This window comes from Chelonia mydas, chromosome 15 (genome assembly GCF_015237465.2).
Source record: "Chelonia mydas isolate rCheMyd1 chromosome 15, rCheMyd1.pri.v2, whole genome shotgun sequence".
Lineage (NCBI taxonomy): Eukaryota > Metazoa > Chordata > Testudines > Cheloniidae > Chelonia > Chelonia mydas.
The window spans coordinates 25,609,828-25,626,665 of NC_057856.1; the positions used below are offsets into that span (position 1 = coordinate 25,609,828).

General features: G+C 42.7%; 1 protein-coding gene across 1 annotated transcript; it reads left to right on the forward strand.

Moving 5' to 3' along the window:
• The first annotated feature begins 4,235 nt into the window (after positions 1-4,235).
• On the forward strand, positions 4,236-15,363 carry ARPC3 (actin related protein 2/3 complex subunit 3). The gene is made up of 7 exons (XM_007058282.4): positions 4,236-4,413; positions 5,893-5,992; positions 8,275-8,351; positions 8,656-8,724; positions 11,232-11,358; positions 13,793-13,887; positions 15,091-15,363. The coding sequence occupies exons 1-7, from the start codon at positions 4,408-4,410 to the stop codon at positions 15,151-15,153; spliced, it is 537 nt and encodes a 178-aa protein (XP_007058344.2). The 5' UTR covers positions 4,236-4,407; the 3' UTR covers positions 15,154-15,363.
• The last annotated feature ends 1,475 nt before the right edge of the window (positions 15,364-16,838 follow it).

The window sequence follows — 16,838 nt, forward strand, 5'->3', positions numbered from 1 at the left end:
CCAACAATTCCTTTGTTTATCCTTCTAACTTCCTTGGGATTTCTAGTTGGAAGATTTGTTGATTTTTAGGAGTTCTTGCCTCATTTTAGCATAACCTTCAGACTAGAACACTTGCATGGTATATTTTAAAGGGGCACTCTTAGGTTGTTTAGGTCTGACACCGTTAGACGAAGCGTGTAAAAATGTGACGGTCACATGACTGCTCCACGGTCGTATATGCACACCAGACAGAATGGTAGTGATATTCATGTGACAAAGTTCATCCTTCCCTCATCTGTATTCTGCCCGCTTTAATCTGTCTCCCCAGGGACTATTTCTAGCATTCCAAATTGCTGAGCAGCTTCAAAGAGCTGTCACTTTAAAACCAACAAATCAAACGCAGTGAGATATAACTTTTTCCTCCAAAATTAATTACACTGGTTTGGGTTGCAGCACGTGCATCCCGTCCCTTAGCAGCAGAAAAGTCATAGGTTCAAAATCGAGTATCTCCAAGCTATCACAGGTAGTAAGCTTTACACTATTGGAGGTAACAAACTCTTTGCAATGGGACACAACATCACTTCTACCTGTTTGTGATTCATCGTGAAATATTTGACCTGAAAGTACAGTGACATGATTTTAAGGTCATTTTTTTTCTCTTCCTGCAAACCCTGAAGAGTTGTACAATATGTGCCATATACAGAATGACCAGTCATACGGTGTGGTATAAAGGTTTGACACTTGTTTGGAATGACTTCTAAAACTCATTTGTGACACTATCACTCGTGAATAATGCAGCCACCCTAAACTCATGTTGATAAACATTTCATATCACTCCGTTGTGTGGTTTACATAAACACAGGCATTTCATCAGTAAGCACAGTGGTGGTAAAATGCCTGTGCTCACATATTTGACTCATTGGATTATAAATAAAGAAATAAATAAAAGCAGACAAGCTAAATTCAGATGAATTAATGAGAATTGGATGTGTGACAACTGTAAAAGGACAATTGAAAAAGGAAGAGTGAGTGGAATCCTAACCCTATTGAAGTCACTGGGAGTTGTGCTATTGACTTCAACAGAGACAGGGTTTCACCCATATTCTTCATGCTTCCAAGAGGACGTTTTAAAAATTCAGTTGAGGAGGAGAAGTAGAGTAATTGCTGGTTTTCTTTTAAAATACATGTGCTTTCCCTTGTACTGCTATTATATTGTCAACCAGTGACGTGTTACCAGAGCACGCTCATTTATATATTGCTCCTTTTATTATCTTATTTCAATGCACTAAGGACCAAATCAGTCTTTAGAGGCAAAACTCTCATGGACTTTGGTGGGAGAACTGCTTGAATAAGAGTTGCTGGATTTGGCTCTGTGTGATGATACATGCTTTCAGGCAACCTACTCCAGCTAAGATTCCATGAACAGGAAAAAAATAAAATCCTCTCATGTGCTACTTAAAGTAACTTTTCTGCTGATAAAAACTTAAACACAGTGATGCCCACTTAAGAAAGAAAAGCATTTCTAAATTAGATTAAAATTGCCAAGAGCTTTACAGGGTTGTCCATATTATCTACCAATAATAATTTCAGAGGGCATGCTGTCCAGGCAAGAATTTGGTAGCAAATAAGGCAACTGTATTGTGTCTAATGTTTCTCTCCATAGATAATTCATATTTCAGTGGTACTTGTATTAAACTTATATAATAAAACCTTTGGTGCTTTTGTACAGACATAAAATCCTGTATGCATATTAACCCTTGAGTAACTTCATGCATATGGAAGCAGTCCCACTGACGTCTCATGAGTAAATTACTCATGTATCTTTGGAACATTGCACATCATACATTTTTAATCACAAATACTTAACAATGAATGGATATCTTTATGGAAATAATTGTTTAAGGCTTTAATTTAGGATTGTATTTGGATCATATCTTGTGACTATGTCTCAATATCTGCTTCTGGAGTGCTAAATGGTTCAAATGATGAGCTTTCTGTCACTTTCCTTAAGAGAGAATTAGATCATCTAATACAACACCATATTTATATTCATCTGTGTTTCTGCTTAGGTTTTTCTGCTGATCACATGTAAACACCTGACAAAGTCCCCATAAACTCTCTTTTCTTTAATCTTAAGAAACTAGATTGCTTGCAGAGATTTTTGATGAGGCATGAAGTAGATTTATTTTTTGAATAAATGCCAGACTCATCTGTATCATGTTAAAAGCTGGACCAAGAAAAATATTTTGGCTGAAGACTGTATTTTTAATTTGTCTTTTCAAAGGATTGCAATAGAATTTAAAATCCCTATTCTTGAACCTAGTGAGCATGTCATTGATGTGCTCAGTTTGATACAAAGTGTTAAATCACCATCTTCTCCACAGATTCCTTGGTGAAAAATACAGCACTTTACTATAAGGAAAACAGTATAGAAACATGTTGATGCCCAGAATTTCTAAACCACTGAGATGAACGTCTCCCTGGAAGTTTGAATGAGTGAAGTACAAATACTTTCTAATAGAGCTTTGCATTCATTAAATGCCTAACATTGGAGAATGTATGTATTTAGGCACGGATAATGGTGCCTATCACCATAATATCAGAGCATCACTCATTTATTTAAATAGAAAACAATGTCTCCCTTCCCAATCCGTAGAAGTATCGTGATTAGTTTATATGTGGTTGTGTGTGAGAATACCTCATTAAGGAAAAGCCAAATCAAAGAAATGGGTTCCACACTTAAGGCTGAGCAGCTGTGAGGCCTATGGATATTTTAACTACGTAAGCCTGAGTGTATAGTACCAGCTGAGCATAGTTTCTAGGTTTGTTTTTTTACATCAACAGGTATAATTTACTCTCAGTCTGCAGGGTTGTTCTCAGTTTGGTAAAATAAAGCCATAAATTTATCTGATTGTTGATCTGCCCTCTGCTTTCAACAAGGAATCTGTCTAAGATGGTGATAGCAAGAGCAGGCTTGCAGGGAAAGTCCAAAGGGGGACAAATCTGGTAATGGTGGGGTGAATCTCAGGAGCAAATCTTCTGTGTCTGGGGGAAGAGTGCAGCCCCCTCAAGTCTTCTGCGGGGGTGGCATCATTGCAGGGAGAAGGGAGATCTGCACTTCAAAAAGAAAAATAATCTAGGTAGTGGTTGGTGGCTGGTTAAGGATTGCATAGAGTGGTCCAAACAGGAACAAATAAAGGCAGGGAAACAAAACATTGCTAGAAAATTTAAATCGTTTCTACAAAACCTGGTCTCAAACAATACCCTGAAGATGTGCCATTTCTGCACTGGTTTTAAGTGAGTAATGTCTTCAAAGAACATGTTTGTTCTCTTGCTAAGTAAAAGAGAAAGTGCCGTTGATGTATCTTTCCCCTTTGGGTTTCTGTTAGAACAAATGAAACATTCAGACAGGGATCTAGGCCCTGATCTGGCACTGGGAGTCTCACAAGTGGGGCTTTGCGTCCACAGTGGTGCCAGCTCTCATGATTTTATCATGAGTCTCATGATACTTGGTGTTTTTCTTAATACCCCAGCTCCTGGAGTTAAGTGACTGTAAGAATCCCAACTTCCATTTTTTAAAAAGAAAGTTTCTAACCATCATGATGGTGGAGAAAAGCTGAACCTTCTGAGCTCAAAACCCAAAAGGAAAACAAAAGCACTAAATGTTATTTTAAAAAAATCATGATTTTTGAGTCAATCTCATGATTTTGGGGCGGGACTTTTTGCTTCTATTTGGAGCTGATGCAGGACTGGGGCCCCAGTCTATACATGTCTGTACTTTGAATTCAGCAATCAGCAGCCAGGAACCAACTTAGCTGCACAGTGCAAACCTTAGTGCAGACAAGGAGAGCTGTGCTTTGCACTGGTGGAACTGCCCTCTCTGAATCTCTCTCTTTAAAATGTTGTGGGCTCAGTTCACTCCCAGGCTTGTAGGCCCCTGGTAATAACAAATCCATCTGGAGCAGCGCAAGCAGAGCTCAGGGGTCTGAAGCCTGTTCATTTCAGTGATGTTACATCTGGGAAGAATTTGGTCCATTGCATTTAGAATGTCAGAATCTTGCCAGAGCCCCTTCCAGGAGCCAAGTCGCTGTGAACTCAGGATGATTTTTACTTGCCAAGGCCAGCAGATGGGAAGGTGCGTGTCACAAAATTCTGATGGTGACTCCAAGGGAAAATTGGTCTCTGTTAAAAGCATCCTCCCCTAGGTGTGTGCTGGGCACATACAGGGTCTCTACCCGTAAAGGCTCAGGTGTCTTCTTAGTGCTCTGACTCCCCCTGCTGGCCAGCTCTCGCCCTCCGCTCAGTCACTTCCTGCTTGCAGCAGCCCTGGGTGGGACAGGAAGCGCTGCCTCTTTTGCAAGCCCTGCATTGCTGGCTCGAGCAGCTTCCTGCTCTGTCTCCTGTGAAACTGAACTGTCGCCACCAAAGATGCCGGTAAGGGAAAGGGGCGCGTGCAGTTCTGCAATGCACCGGCGTCTGGGGTTGGCTTGTGTTGCATCCTGCCGCCCACTGAGAACAGGCAGTGGCCCTGGGTTGCTGCTAGCCAGGGAAGGGCAGGAAAGTGCTATGCGGATGCTAGGCCGCGGGGTGATAAATTGGGCCTCTTTGCTTCTTCCCCCTTCTCAGTCTGCAGCCCAGTGGGGTTTAAAGGAATCGGGTCGATTATTAAATGTAACAACATGTCCGGGTTTCTGTCGCTGTGTAGAAATAGGAAGAAGCTGAGTGAAACTATAGCGGCTGCTGGGGGAAGTGTCACCTCGACTGGAAAAAAAGGGGAACTTCCTTTTATGGCAATAGTCAGTGACATTGAAAACCCCACAGCACTAATAATGGTCAATGCAAAGGATTTTGCTTCATATAGGCTTGTGGATGCAAAATCACTTGGTTGTGATTTTACAATTAGATTGGGTGGTCAGGCCCTTGTTGATTTAAGTGGGGCCTCTCTGCGGATGAAGGGTTCTTCTGTGCTCGGAGAGCCAGTAGCACCATTGAGGCCTTTATATTGCAACTTCACCACAGTTTAGCTTGTGTAACTTTCTTTACACAGCATTCTTAAGACTGAAAGAATTGTTGTCTTGGGACTGTTGTCTTGCATCACTTAGCATCATAGTGAAATAGAGAAGGAATATATGATCATTGCCCTCACTCAAGCCCCCCCCCGCCCTCCGAGTCCACTACAAAACCTAGGGACCATGTGAGCCTTTCCAGTGACTAAAACTCTTTTTTAAAAATTAAGAATATTTCCTTGTTTCATAAGATAGGGAAATTATAAGTGAAAATTTATTTTTATATTAAAATATTTAAAAACCCTACAACAAAGCAACAACCCCCCCGCAGCACTGGGGTTTCAGAGAATCTTAAACATGTATTCTAAGTGCATGTATATTTTGGAATAAGCCTCCTTTATACAGCATTGGCTCATATTGCAATTGTCAAGAAAAAGCTTATGCACCAAAGTATAATATGACTCTTAAGGTGTGTGCACTGACACTTTTTTGGAAAGTATCCACTGTTAAAGCTTCACTGGGAGTGGAAATAGAGAAGGATCTGAGCATTTTTACCACCAAGTCATTTAGACCTGCTCTGAGTTAGACAACATGGTGATGAAACACACCCATTCACCTGGTCTACATTATAGCATTCACCATTATTGCCCCTGGTGAGACTGTGCCTATGGCAGTTCCATGGTATGAGCTTTTCCCCCCAGAATGTTCCTTAGGCCTGACTAGCTAGGTGAGAAAATAGCACTGGACTTACACAAGGTATGGTTGCTGGATCATTGTTAACTGGATAAACTGCGCAGCCGTCATTTGGAGGAGATGTGGGGGAAGTTTGTGTAACTTTGTTCTTTCAGGGGAGAAAAATGCCTATTTTCTTTTTATCGCTCACAATCAGCCTTCCTCTTTGTTGCAGGCTTATCACTCCACTTTAATGGACTCTGATATCAAGTTAATTGGGAACATGGCTTTGTTACCCATTAGAAGTCAGTTCAAAGGACCAGCTCCAAGGGAAAGTAGGTTCCCAACACTCTTTAAAAGCACTGTTTCCATATTCACATCTATTTATTTATTTTGCAGTCCATTCAAAGCCAGTCTAAAATGCAGCATTAGGCATCTCTTTGATGGATGTTTCACATCGGTGATCTGGAGACGGTTAGAGGACTGTTGTATAAACATTATATAACTGAGGCTTTTGAATCGTTTGTGTGTGTCCAGTTTTCAGAGTGAGGAGAAAAAGGACAGATTAGAAACAGGGGCACTTCCTGCTGATGGAGGAAAATGGCTCTCAGATGATTGTTGATGCAGTTGCATTGGGGTTTGCTTTTCCCAGATAAATAGCACAGCACAAGGAAAATTTACCTTTCCTCATCCAAGCCTCTGAATGCCTCTTCAGGAAGAGGAATCCTCTGATCCAATTTTTATGATGTGTCCCTCTCAATTGCTGTGTAAAAACAGCCTGTTAAGCTGATTTCAAACTCTACTCAATACTGTCTTGTGAAATTCTCCCCTTTCTGTAACTCTTGTACAAAATTATTTGTAGCTTTATTGCTTCTGAATTGTGTTTTTTCTTTTCACTCCATCTTGGTTTCCCCTCCTTCTGCCTCTGGGAGTTGCTTTATCCAGCTCCAAATAATATTCTGTCTCTAGCCCTTGCTTCTGTTAGGCATTTTATCATCTTGGGTCTTCATATGTCACTTGCAATCAAAGACACCAGTCCTGTAATTGTATCCACATGCGTGCATGTGGAGCCCCATTGATTTTAATTAGCCTCCCAATAGGCGCAAAGGTCTGCCTGCACAGACCCAATTGGGATCTTAATGTGTAAGCTTTTTGAATCAGGGACCATATTTTCATATGCGTTTACACAACATCTAGTGGAATGGAGCCATTATTGTTAATTGTGTTTATTACAGTAGTGTCTAGGAACCAGCCAAGATAGGGTCCCATAGTGCTAGACACAAACACCAAATCTACAGTCCCAAGAGCTTGCAGTCTAAACAGACAGGACAGATGAAGGGCAGGGGAAAGGGGTATAACACGCAAGCAGAGTGAACAACGTGATGTGATCAAACGTTTGCCCTGATCTTGACTGGGGCTTCCAGGTACCATAATAAATAATAATGTGGTATCTTCCTGGTGTTACCTTCAATGGTGAACACATTTGATTTGTTTTCTCTTTAATGCCTCCAGAATGCATAAGCTTATAAGCACTAAGGAAACCCTGCTGTAGTTTTAATTACATTCCATAATTCTCTTTTTTTTTTTTTTTTTTAATTAAGCCTAAATTCACTATTTTCAGGCTAGTTCCTGCTGCATCATGCAGCCATCAAGATTCAGAACTGTGGGTTGTGGGTTTCAGTAGGTTTTAAAATGGTGGTGGGGCATTACCTAGAGCCTGTTATACTAATTGGATACTGCTTCCATATTTTTCCTCCTGTAAAGTCTTTCACAATATCTCATGACCACCTGGCAGCATTACAACATTTAAATTTGAAATGGGAAAACATCTCGATTCAGGTTTCAGAGTAGCAGCTGTGTTAGTCTGTATCCGCAAAAAGAAAAGGAGGACTTGTGGCACCTTAGAGACTAACAAATTTATTTGAGCATAAGCTTTTGTTTTTGAGCATAAGCTACAGCTCACTTCAACGGATGCATGTCGATTCAGATGATTCTACAGCTCTATTAAGGAAACCCAGAGCCTGCTGAATGTAATGTTATGAGATCATTTGCTCTGTGCATTTTTAAAGAGGAAAGTGAGTTTTGTTTTTTTTTAAATTTTCTGTTGTATTTCAGAGGAGTTTATTTTTCCAGAACTGGTCTCAAAAGGCATTTTAATGACAACAGAACCCTCGTTATTTCCCATTAATGACTGGGAGACCTATTGAGAATCACTGGATTATTGCCCATAATGGAGTGAGCCATTATGATTGTAAAAATATCAAAACTGCTTGATTGTAAAATTTATTTTGACAAGTGTATAGCTTGAATTCATTGATACTTCATCTTACAGTAAGTGTCCTGTACTACATGCTGCTGTGTGCAAGTAAGGAGGCCGTGGTCATATGGAATATTACCACAGCACTTACTTTCCTATTAAATCTTTGCTGGGAAGTGGCACGAAACCACTGTGGCTTTGTTTTTTGTAAGAATGATTGTTTTTGCAAATGAGTGAAATGAAAGATAGTGGTATTATTTGCTGTAGGTCTCAGCAACTATTGCTCATCTGTTTCCATCTTTAATGGCTAGTGATGTTTAAGTGCTACCTAATTTTCCCGTTTCCTACCTTTCTTGCTAGCAAAGGACACAGATATTATAGATGAAGCCATCTACTACTTCAAAGCAAATGTCTTCTTCAAGAATTATGAAATTAAGGTAAGAAATGATGATTTAAGATATTAAAACTCTGTGCACAGAATAGTTATTGGAGTCTGGTACCCTGTTGAAATGTAGAACTACTTCACGGCAATAAGCTTAAAGTTTCTGAGAATTTGTATATTTTGTATGTAGTATATAATGAAAGAAACCAGTTTTCTAGTTAAAACTATTTTTAAGTAAGGTAAATGTGTCTCCTGTACTGTCAATGCCTCTCTTTTGTGAGAAGCCATAGGCTGAACATGTGATCGTTTTTACAGCTGCTGACAAATGGCTGTGGCTTCTGCTTCCTTTTATTTTGCAGAATGAGGCTGACAGAACCTTGATCTACATAACTCTCTACATTTCCGAATGCTTAAAAAAGCTGCAAAAGGTAATAAAACGTAGTTGAATTTAAGCTGAAGGAAGAAAATACAATAAATGGCAACAAAAATGTGCCAGTTCTGCTGATTTGCCAAGGCAGCGTGGAAACCCAGATAGGCAAAAATGGTGTTGTTTAGAACATAATGCTTCAAAGCACTGTACAACTTGGGCCCTCATACCCTATTTCTGATGCAGGTAAGTTTTAACCTCTCTGTAAAAAAGGGTAAGTAACGTGCCCAAGGCCATAGTGAGAGAGCGGCAGGAATTCCTGACACCCAGCGCTGTGCTCCTCTTACTGTTCCCTGGCCCTCCGTCCCCCAGTACTGTTGATAATTCTTGGATCTGTAATATTCTCACCTGGACAGTATGTTTATAGCAGGGCCTGCCAGCACTGCTATGGTTTTAGCTCCTGTCAGCATTTCCATTGTAAACCCTTATTTTATTTTTTAAAAATTCTTTCCTCACTCCCTTTTTCCGGGGTGTAGCCAGGATGAAAGGCAGCATGAAGTACTGTATAATCTTCATCTTTCTGTCCTCTCTGCTTCTTGCCTCTTTCTGTCCCTCCCCACCTATCCAAATACCACTGTTAGTCATCAGCCTCTACCAGCTTTTCCATCATCTGCTCCCCACCCACTCCTCAAATCTGAAAGCACCCAATTCAAGATCACCGTAATCTTTCCCTTGCCTAAATCTCTAGGCTCTTTAACTTTCTCTTCCTACTGCGTGTCCCATTTGGCCTTTGATTATATCTATGCACAATACCAATGAAACTGGTGGGAGTTGTGCATTCATGTCTGAAGAAGAATTTGGCTACTTTATTACATTTTAAGGCTTGTCTATGCACACAAGTTGTACTGTTTTAACTATACTGCTACAGCTAAAGGGGTTCAAACCCCCAAGTGTGGACCTAGGTATAAGGGTGCTTACTCCAGTATAGCCGGTCCTATACAGGAAGGGAAATAAGCTATACTGGTATAAGGCACCTTTATCCCAATATAACTGTGTCCACACTAGGGGTTTACTCCTGAGGGCATTCTGCACCAAAAAAATAAAAATTCTGCGCATATTTTAAAATATTTTAAAATTCTGCAAATTTTATTTGTCAAATAAATGTGGAGGCTCCAGCATGGTATTGGGGCGCGCAGGCCACTGGCTGCACAGAGGTAGGAGATCAACTCTGTAGCTCCCCACCTGGGACATGGCTCAGCAGTGAGGCTGCACCCAACCCTGACAGCGCAAGAACCAGGCCTGCCCCAGAAACACTCCAGGGCCCTGCCTCTCCATGCCAGGCATGGGCAGACAGGCTCAGCCTGGCAGGATCCAAGTGTGGGGGCATCCATGTGGGGGTTGAGAGGGTTCTGTGTGGGGCAATCTGGGTACGGGAGGTGATCTGGATGCACAGGGGCATGTTGTGGGGGTTCTGGGTGCAACAGTTATGGGATTCTGCAGGGGGGTCCAGGTGAAAGCGTTTGGGGCTCAGTGGGGCAAGGTCTGGGTGTCAGAGGGATAGAGCTTGGCAAGGGGGTCTAGGTGTGGGAGGTTCAGTGGGGGGTCCAGATGTTGGGGGAGTGGGGCTCAGTGGGGTGGGGATCCAGGTGCAACTGGTTGGGGCTCAGTGGAGTGGTGATTTGGGTGTGGGTGGCTCGTCAGGATAGTCCAGGTGCAGGGGGAGTGGGGCTTGGCGGGGGGGGGTTCTGGGTGTGTGAGGCTCAGAAGAAGGGTCTGGGTATGAGGGGGTCTGGCTGCACAGGGGTTGGGCGGATGGGGAAACAGCTCCCCATACAGTGATCCCTCCCCCTGTAGCTGAAGAGCGATGGGTGGGGTGTTTGCAGAGCTTCCTGCAGCTTGGGGAGAATTCTGGGGGTGGGTCTGACCCAGTCCTAGATGCCATGCAGGGGAAGAGGAAGTCCTGTCCTCCCCAGCCCAGCCAGGACTAGCAGCTGAGCCTGGCCCAGGGTAGGAGCCACCAGCTGGGTCTTCCCCAGTCTCGCCTCCTGCCCCACAGTGATTTACCTCTCTGCCAGCTGCCCTGGGCACCCAAAACATACTGCTAGGGAGGGTTGTATTACTGCTTTTGTGGCTTCCCTTTGCTTCCCCATCAGAAAATCATTTTTCTGTGGGGAACAAAGAAATCTGTGGGGGACATGAATTCTGTGCATGCACAGTGCAGCAGAATTCCCTGAGGAGTAGGGGTTGTACAGGTATAACTATGTTAATGTTTAAAACAAAACACAAAAAAGCCCAAACCCCCTCACCAAAAACTGCAGGTAGATCAATCATCAGTCCCAATTGCCAGAGCCACAGATATTCCAGAAAGCCTCTTTATATAGAAGCAAATGTACAGGGGCTCAATACGCTATAAAGACCTTTCTCATTTAATTAGATACAGAAGGACTCCTCAGTACTTTCTCCTACCAGGGAAGTCCTGATATGTATCAATATAACATTTCGGCTGCACCAGCTTGTGTGTGTTTTGTTTTTGTTTTGTGAATGATCTCTCTTGTTTGGTTCTTCCAGTGTAATTCGAAAGGCCAAGGAGAGAAGGAAATGTACACGTTAGGAATCACTAACTTCCCAATCCCCGGAGAGCCGGGCTTTCCACTCAATGCCCTCTATGCCAAACCTGGCAACAAACAGGAGGACGGTAAGAATAAAAGTAGCCAAAAGTGTCTCTTAAAGCCATGCTTTGGCCTGCAGTTCACAGCCTGGATTAATTTTGTGGCTAAGGCCAGAAAAATGACTATGTAAAACAGCACCTTCTTAATTGATGGTTCTGCCTCCTGTGTGTACCTGGATTCAAATCTGCTGACTTTAGGAACAAAAATAGGCTGTGTCTACTTTTCACTTCTACTAGCTCTGTAGAGCCAACAGAGCTAAGAAGGAGGGAGCTGGACCTTCTTCTAGCTCTATCAACGGTGAATAGCTAGCTTCGTTTCATTTATAGGGCCAAATTCTGCTCTTATGCTTGTACGCAGTGTTGTTGTAGCCGTGTTGGTCCCAGGATATTAGAGCGACAAGACGGGTGAGGTAATATCTTCTATTGGACCAACATCTTTTAGTGAGAGAGACAAGCTTTCAAACTTAGAGAGCTGTTCTTCAGGTCTGGGTAATCTTGAAAGCTTGTCTCTCTCGCCAACAGAAGTTGGTCCAATAAAAGATATTACCTCACCGACCTTGTGACTCTTATGCTTGGACAGTCCCACAGAAGACCATAGACATGCAGAGGTGTAATTGCAGGCTGGACATAACCTGTAAAATCTTTACTGCTAATGCATGAACCAGAAAGATCCCAGGTTGAGTTACCTTTTTCACTTGTAAATTGAGCAAATTTACTCTTGCAGTCACGGAGTGACTATAAATGTGGAAATCCATAATGCTCCTTTCTGTGCATTTTGATTCTAACACAGCTAAGCAAAGCAGAAGAGCAATAATTGGTAGCATTCAGATTATAGCTAAGGAAACGCTTACAGAGATCTCATACGTGATCTTCAATTAAAATTGTAATGGAAACTTATTAACAACAGAAAAGCAAGGTGCAATCATACTACTGTGTTGACTTTTGAAGGCAGATGTTTTCCTAGAATACTGACATGAGTTCCAATGCATAGAAATGTTCTCAACTTTCTCAAACTGAGCAGTTAAAACCATTTGAGGAATAATAATACATGGCACTTCTGTAACACCTTCATCTGAGGATCTCAAAGCACTTTCCAGACACTAATGAATTAAGTCTCCCAACAGTCCTTTGAATAGGTAAATACTGTTATCCCATTTTGTGGCAAAGGAAAAACCAAGCAAGAGGGAGGCTAAGGGTGGGATCCACAAAGGTTCTTAGGCATCTAAAACTGCCATTTTTAGGCACCGCTGCAATCCATAAAACTCCCAGTTGGCCGTCACCAAGCTTTGTAGGTCCCTAAACTCAGCACCTAAGGCTGCATCTGCTCTATCAACTTACATCAGTATAACTGTGTCGCTCAGAGGTGAAAAATCCACACCCCTGAGCAACAGTTATACCGACCTAACCCCATGTGTAGAAAGCGCTGTGTTCACTGCCTCCCGTTGACATAGCTAGCACCTCCTATGCAGAGATGAGAAGCTCTTCTGTCGGTGTAGTAGCATCTTCACTGAAGCGGTACAGCTGTGCCACTCCAGAGTTTTAAGTGTAGACCTGCCCTAAGTGGGGGTTTTTTTTTTTTTTTCTTTTTCTCCAGCCAGACACATTACTACCTCATGATAGGCATCCGGACACCACAGACCCAGAGCGATTCACCAACTGGGAAAGATAGGCGTTCGGCTGCCTGTGTCTGATATGGGGGCCCCATCTGGTAGACAGCCTCTGAGCACCAGTACCGGATTAGGCCCCCCAGGCGAGTTCACACAAAATACCTGAGGTTGGGGGAGGAGAAGAAGGAAGACCTCCCTTATAACCTTTGGCCTAGTGGAGCGGGTACTCACCCAGGATGTGGTTGAAGTCTCTCCTCTTTCTGAGGGGGAGAAGGAATTTGAACAGGGACCTGCCACCTTTCCCTATAACTTTTATTCTAGTGGTTAGAACGCTCATCTGAAAGTTTCTGCCCCCCCCCCCCCCCCCCCCCCCGTCTTGTTTTGGGTCCTCCATGCAGCGTAGGTGACCAAGTGCCTATCTTCCACTGGTGTGGGGATCACTAGCAGACCTAGGTACTACCCTGCATCCCAGACTTAGGCACCTGAGAGAGAGGCAGGGTTTAGCCCACACCTTTCAGGTCAGTATCTTCCATTGGCTAGCTTAGATGGCTCCCTGCCTAGCATGGTGGCTGTTGTGGATCACATTTGTTAAGACTCCTTTCTCTGACCATTCACTGTAGAGGAGGCTAGGCGCCTAACGCAGGCTTTTTGGATTGCAGTGTTGTTCCTGTGGTTTTCTAGGCACCTGAAAGTTAGGCATTACAGCGCTCAGTGTTGCAATGCCTAAGTACCTTTGTGGATCCCACCCTAAGTGATTTGCCTAAGGTCACACAGTGAGGCAGTTGGCTGGATAGAATCTGACCTGGTTCTAACCCTGTGTATTTCACTCTGTATTGGTATATGCTCTGTTTTAGAGGTGATGAGGGCCTACTTGCAACAGCTGAGACAAGAAACAGGTCTTAGGCTTTGTGAAAAGGTGTTTGATCCCCAAAGTGACAAGCCTAGCAAGGTAAGATGCCGTTCTCAATGACTGGGTGATTACTTATCCCGATTACAGGCTGTTTTTCTTTTCTGACTGGTGGATGCTTGAGGCATGCTCCTTCTTAAAAATGTTAACTCCAGAAATAATGTAGTAAATCATGTCAAACATGGCTTGGTTTGCTATTTAAAAGGTGTGTCAGGTGTAGACCAAGGAGTTGAAAGGATAGTTATGGAATGCGGTAGGGCAACAAGGGGGAAAAAGGAAAAACAACAGGGAGAGATGGGGGAGGACCTGTCAAGCAAGAATCCTGAGATTTAAAGGGATAGTGGAATAGTGAAAAGCGATTTAGACAAACATTTGTAATGTGATATGGCAGCAAATGCCATTTAGGCTGCATAGGTAGAGGCATCCTGTTAAAGAGCAGGGCTGTAACAGTCCCCACTTGTTGGTCCAATCCTATGAATTGGTGAGCACCTTCTGGGAGCTGAGAACCCTCAATTCCTTGCACTGAATTCAGCAGGCATTTAGAATATTCAGCATCATTCAAGTTGGGTCTGATATGATCACTCCTATTTGGGAAAGCCCTTTGCTACGGATGAGAGTAGCAAAAATAGCTAATTGATACATCAGTTCCTGACTGGCTAGGTAGACATTTGCACATAAACAAGTGTAACTTTACAATGATTAAGCCAATTTATTTTTTAGAATTATTGCCTACAAGTCACTGAGGACCCAGCCACATACCATATCCAGAGTCTTGAGTTCATCTGCTTTTGAGTCAAGTGCAAGAGAATAAATTTTTAAAGTAGATCTTGTGTGGGTTTTTTTATGTTCACTTAATTCAGAAGTGAATGAAATGACTTCTTAAATTTTTGTAAAAAAAGTTGGACTGAGATCAAGAATGAGACCCTTAATCCGTTTTTTTTTAAATAACCAATGGAAAGTAAAAGCTTAGATCGGAATGATCACCTCAGCCTTAACTATGAGTCTGGTACTGCAACCTTATTCTACAGTGTCTTGACTTAATCCACACTTTGGGTCTAATCCTGCCTTCCTTGCACACCTAAAATGCCAGTTGAAGCCAATGGAGAAAATTGGATGTGCAACTAATGCAGGATCAGGTCCATTACATCTGAGTTGGTTTTAAATCCTATTTTGTTTTGCCTCAAATGTCTTACCTGGAAATTGCTACAGTATATCTTCTGATCCCACTGTATTTCTTTCCCTCAGTGGTGGATCTGCTTCGTGAAGAGGCAGTTCATGAATAAGAGTCTGTCAGGACCTGGGCAATGAAGAGGCAATGAGATACAGTCACAATGTTAAGCATTTTGCAGCAAGATGTATAAAATATTTTGCCTTTGTTTCATATACATTTTATACCAAGGAAGCATAAGTGCTTATGAGGAAAAGCTGTCAATCTGCGGGGGAAGATGGAACAGAAAGCCATTTGAATACTGTACGTAAATGATGTTAAGCTGGTGCTTAATAAAAAATTATTTCTAACATGCTGTTTCAGATCAACGCTGCTTTATTTATTGGTGATTTGACTTAAGCCTAAAGAGAGATGTGTAAAGGAGCATCTAAGTACTCTACTGGATAGAGTACTGATATCTTTGTCCCTGGACAATAGGCCACTCATGTTGTATTGTAAAGCACAGTGAATTTTACTGTATCAATAAACTTAGCTTACATTTCAAGTGGTAACTGCTTTATCTCTTATGTATGTAGATAGCTTTAACAAAAATCAACACTTTATTTATATAGCAGTAGTGCCTAGAGACCCAAATGGAGACGGGAGCTCCATTATGCTAGGCACTGTACAGACTCATAGTCAGAAATGTTCTCTGGCCTGAAGAGCTCACAATGTAAATAGACAAGACACCTATGGGGTAAGAGGGGAAAGAAGCACAGGTGGGTGAAGTGACTTGCCCAAGGTCATGTAGGAAGTCCGTAGTGGAGCAGGAAGTAGAATCCCAGGATGAAATCCTGACTCCAGGGAATGAGGCCAGAATGTCACCCTGCATTCTAGTCCAGTACCTTAGGTACCAGTCCATGTTACCTCTCACTCTAGAATGCCAGCCTTGCATTGAGAAGTCTCTCTTCTTGATTGGAAACAAAATTAAAGATACATGGGGCCTGATCCTGAAGTTTGTTCAGGCTACACTCCCTTCAATGAGACTTTTGCCTAAGTAAAAATGGTAATATGTTGTTAGAATGATTACTGTGTCTATAATATCACCCTGTGGAACAAGGTGTAATTCTAATATGGACTGCAAGCTGTCACAGTGACTAGAAAGGTGCATTATGGTAACTGGTGATATAGATGTGAAATTTGATTTGATGTTAAAGGGACATTTTTACATGGCAGCCACGTGTTGTGTCTCTCTCAGTTCCCCTCTCCTCTTCAATATACACATGCCCCTTCCTCCATCTCTGCTGGAATGCCCCACATCTGGCAGGGCTGCAGGAAATCCCCTCCACCCTCAAAGGATCTCCTCTTTGCCACCAGGGTGCTGCTGTGGCAAAAGAATTGCAGGTCTCCAAGCTTAGCATGGGGTATCTGGGTGGTGGGGAGGAGTTGGCTGGCTGACTACATTTGGTATCCTACTGGAAGGAACAGGGAGGGGCAGAGAATGGGGGACAGGTTATGGAAGGGTGAGGGTACAACACAAGGAGCTGAATGGTTGGGACACAGGCATAGGTTGGAAAGGGAATTCGGAAGGGGACAGGGAGAGCTAATGAGAAACAGGAGCACAGTAGAGGAGTCTGCTTCACAATCTCCTCACACTCCTACCCCCTCAGACCACCCTAGGTTCAATTCAGTCTCCTTGGCTCTCCTCTGCCCTCCCACTGTTTTTGAGGGCTAGAGTGGGGTGCATAAGTTCCTGGTTTGACTGTGTACGTGTGGAACATGAGGGGAAATAGAGACTTGTTCACACTAGGTGCAGGGGTTCTCAAACTGAGTCAGGACCTCAAAG

What these genes read in the sequence shown, in the direction of transcription:
- ARPC3 (XM_007058282.4), top strand. An exon ending in AGGACCAGCTCCAAGGGAAA is followed by an intron (nt 5,993 to 8,274) that starts GTAGGTTCCCAA and finishes CTTTCTTGCTAG; the next exon opens with CAAAGGACACAGATATTATA. An exon ending in GCTTAAAAAAGCTGCAAAAG is followed by an intron (nt 8,725 to 11,231) that starts GTAATAAAACGT and finishes TGGTTCTTCCAG; the next exon opens with TGTAATTCGAAAGGCCAAGG.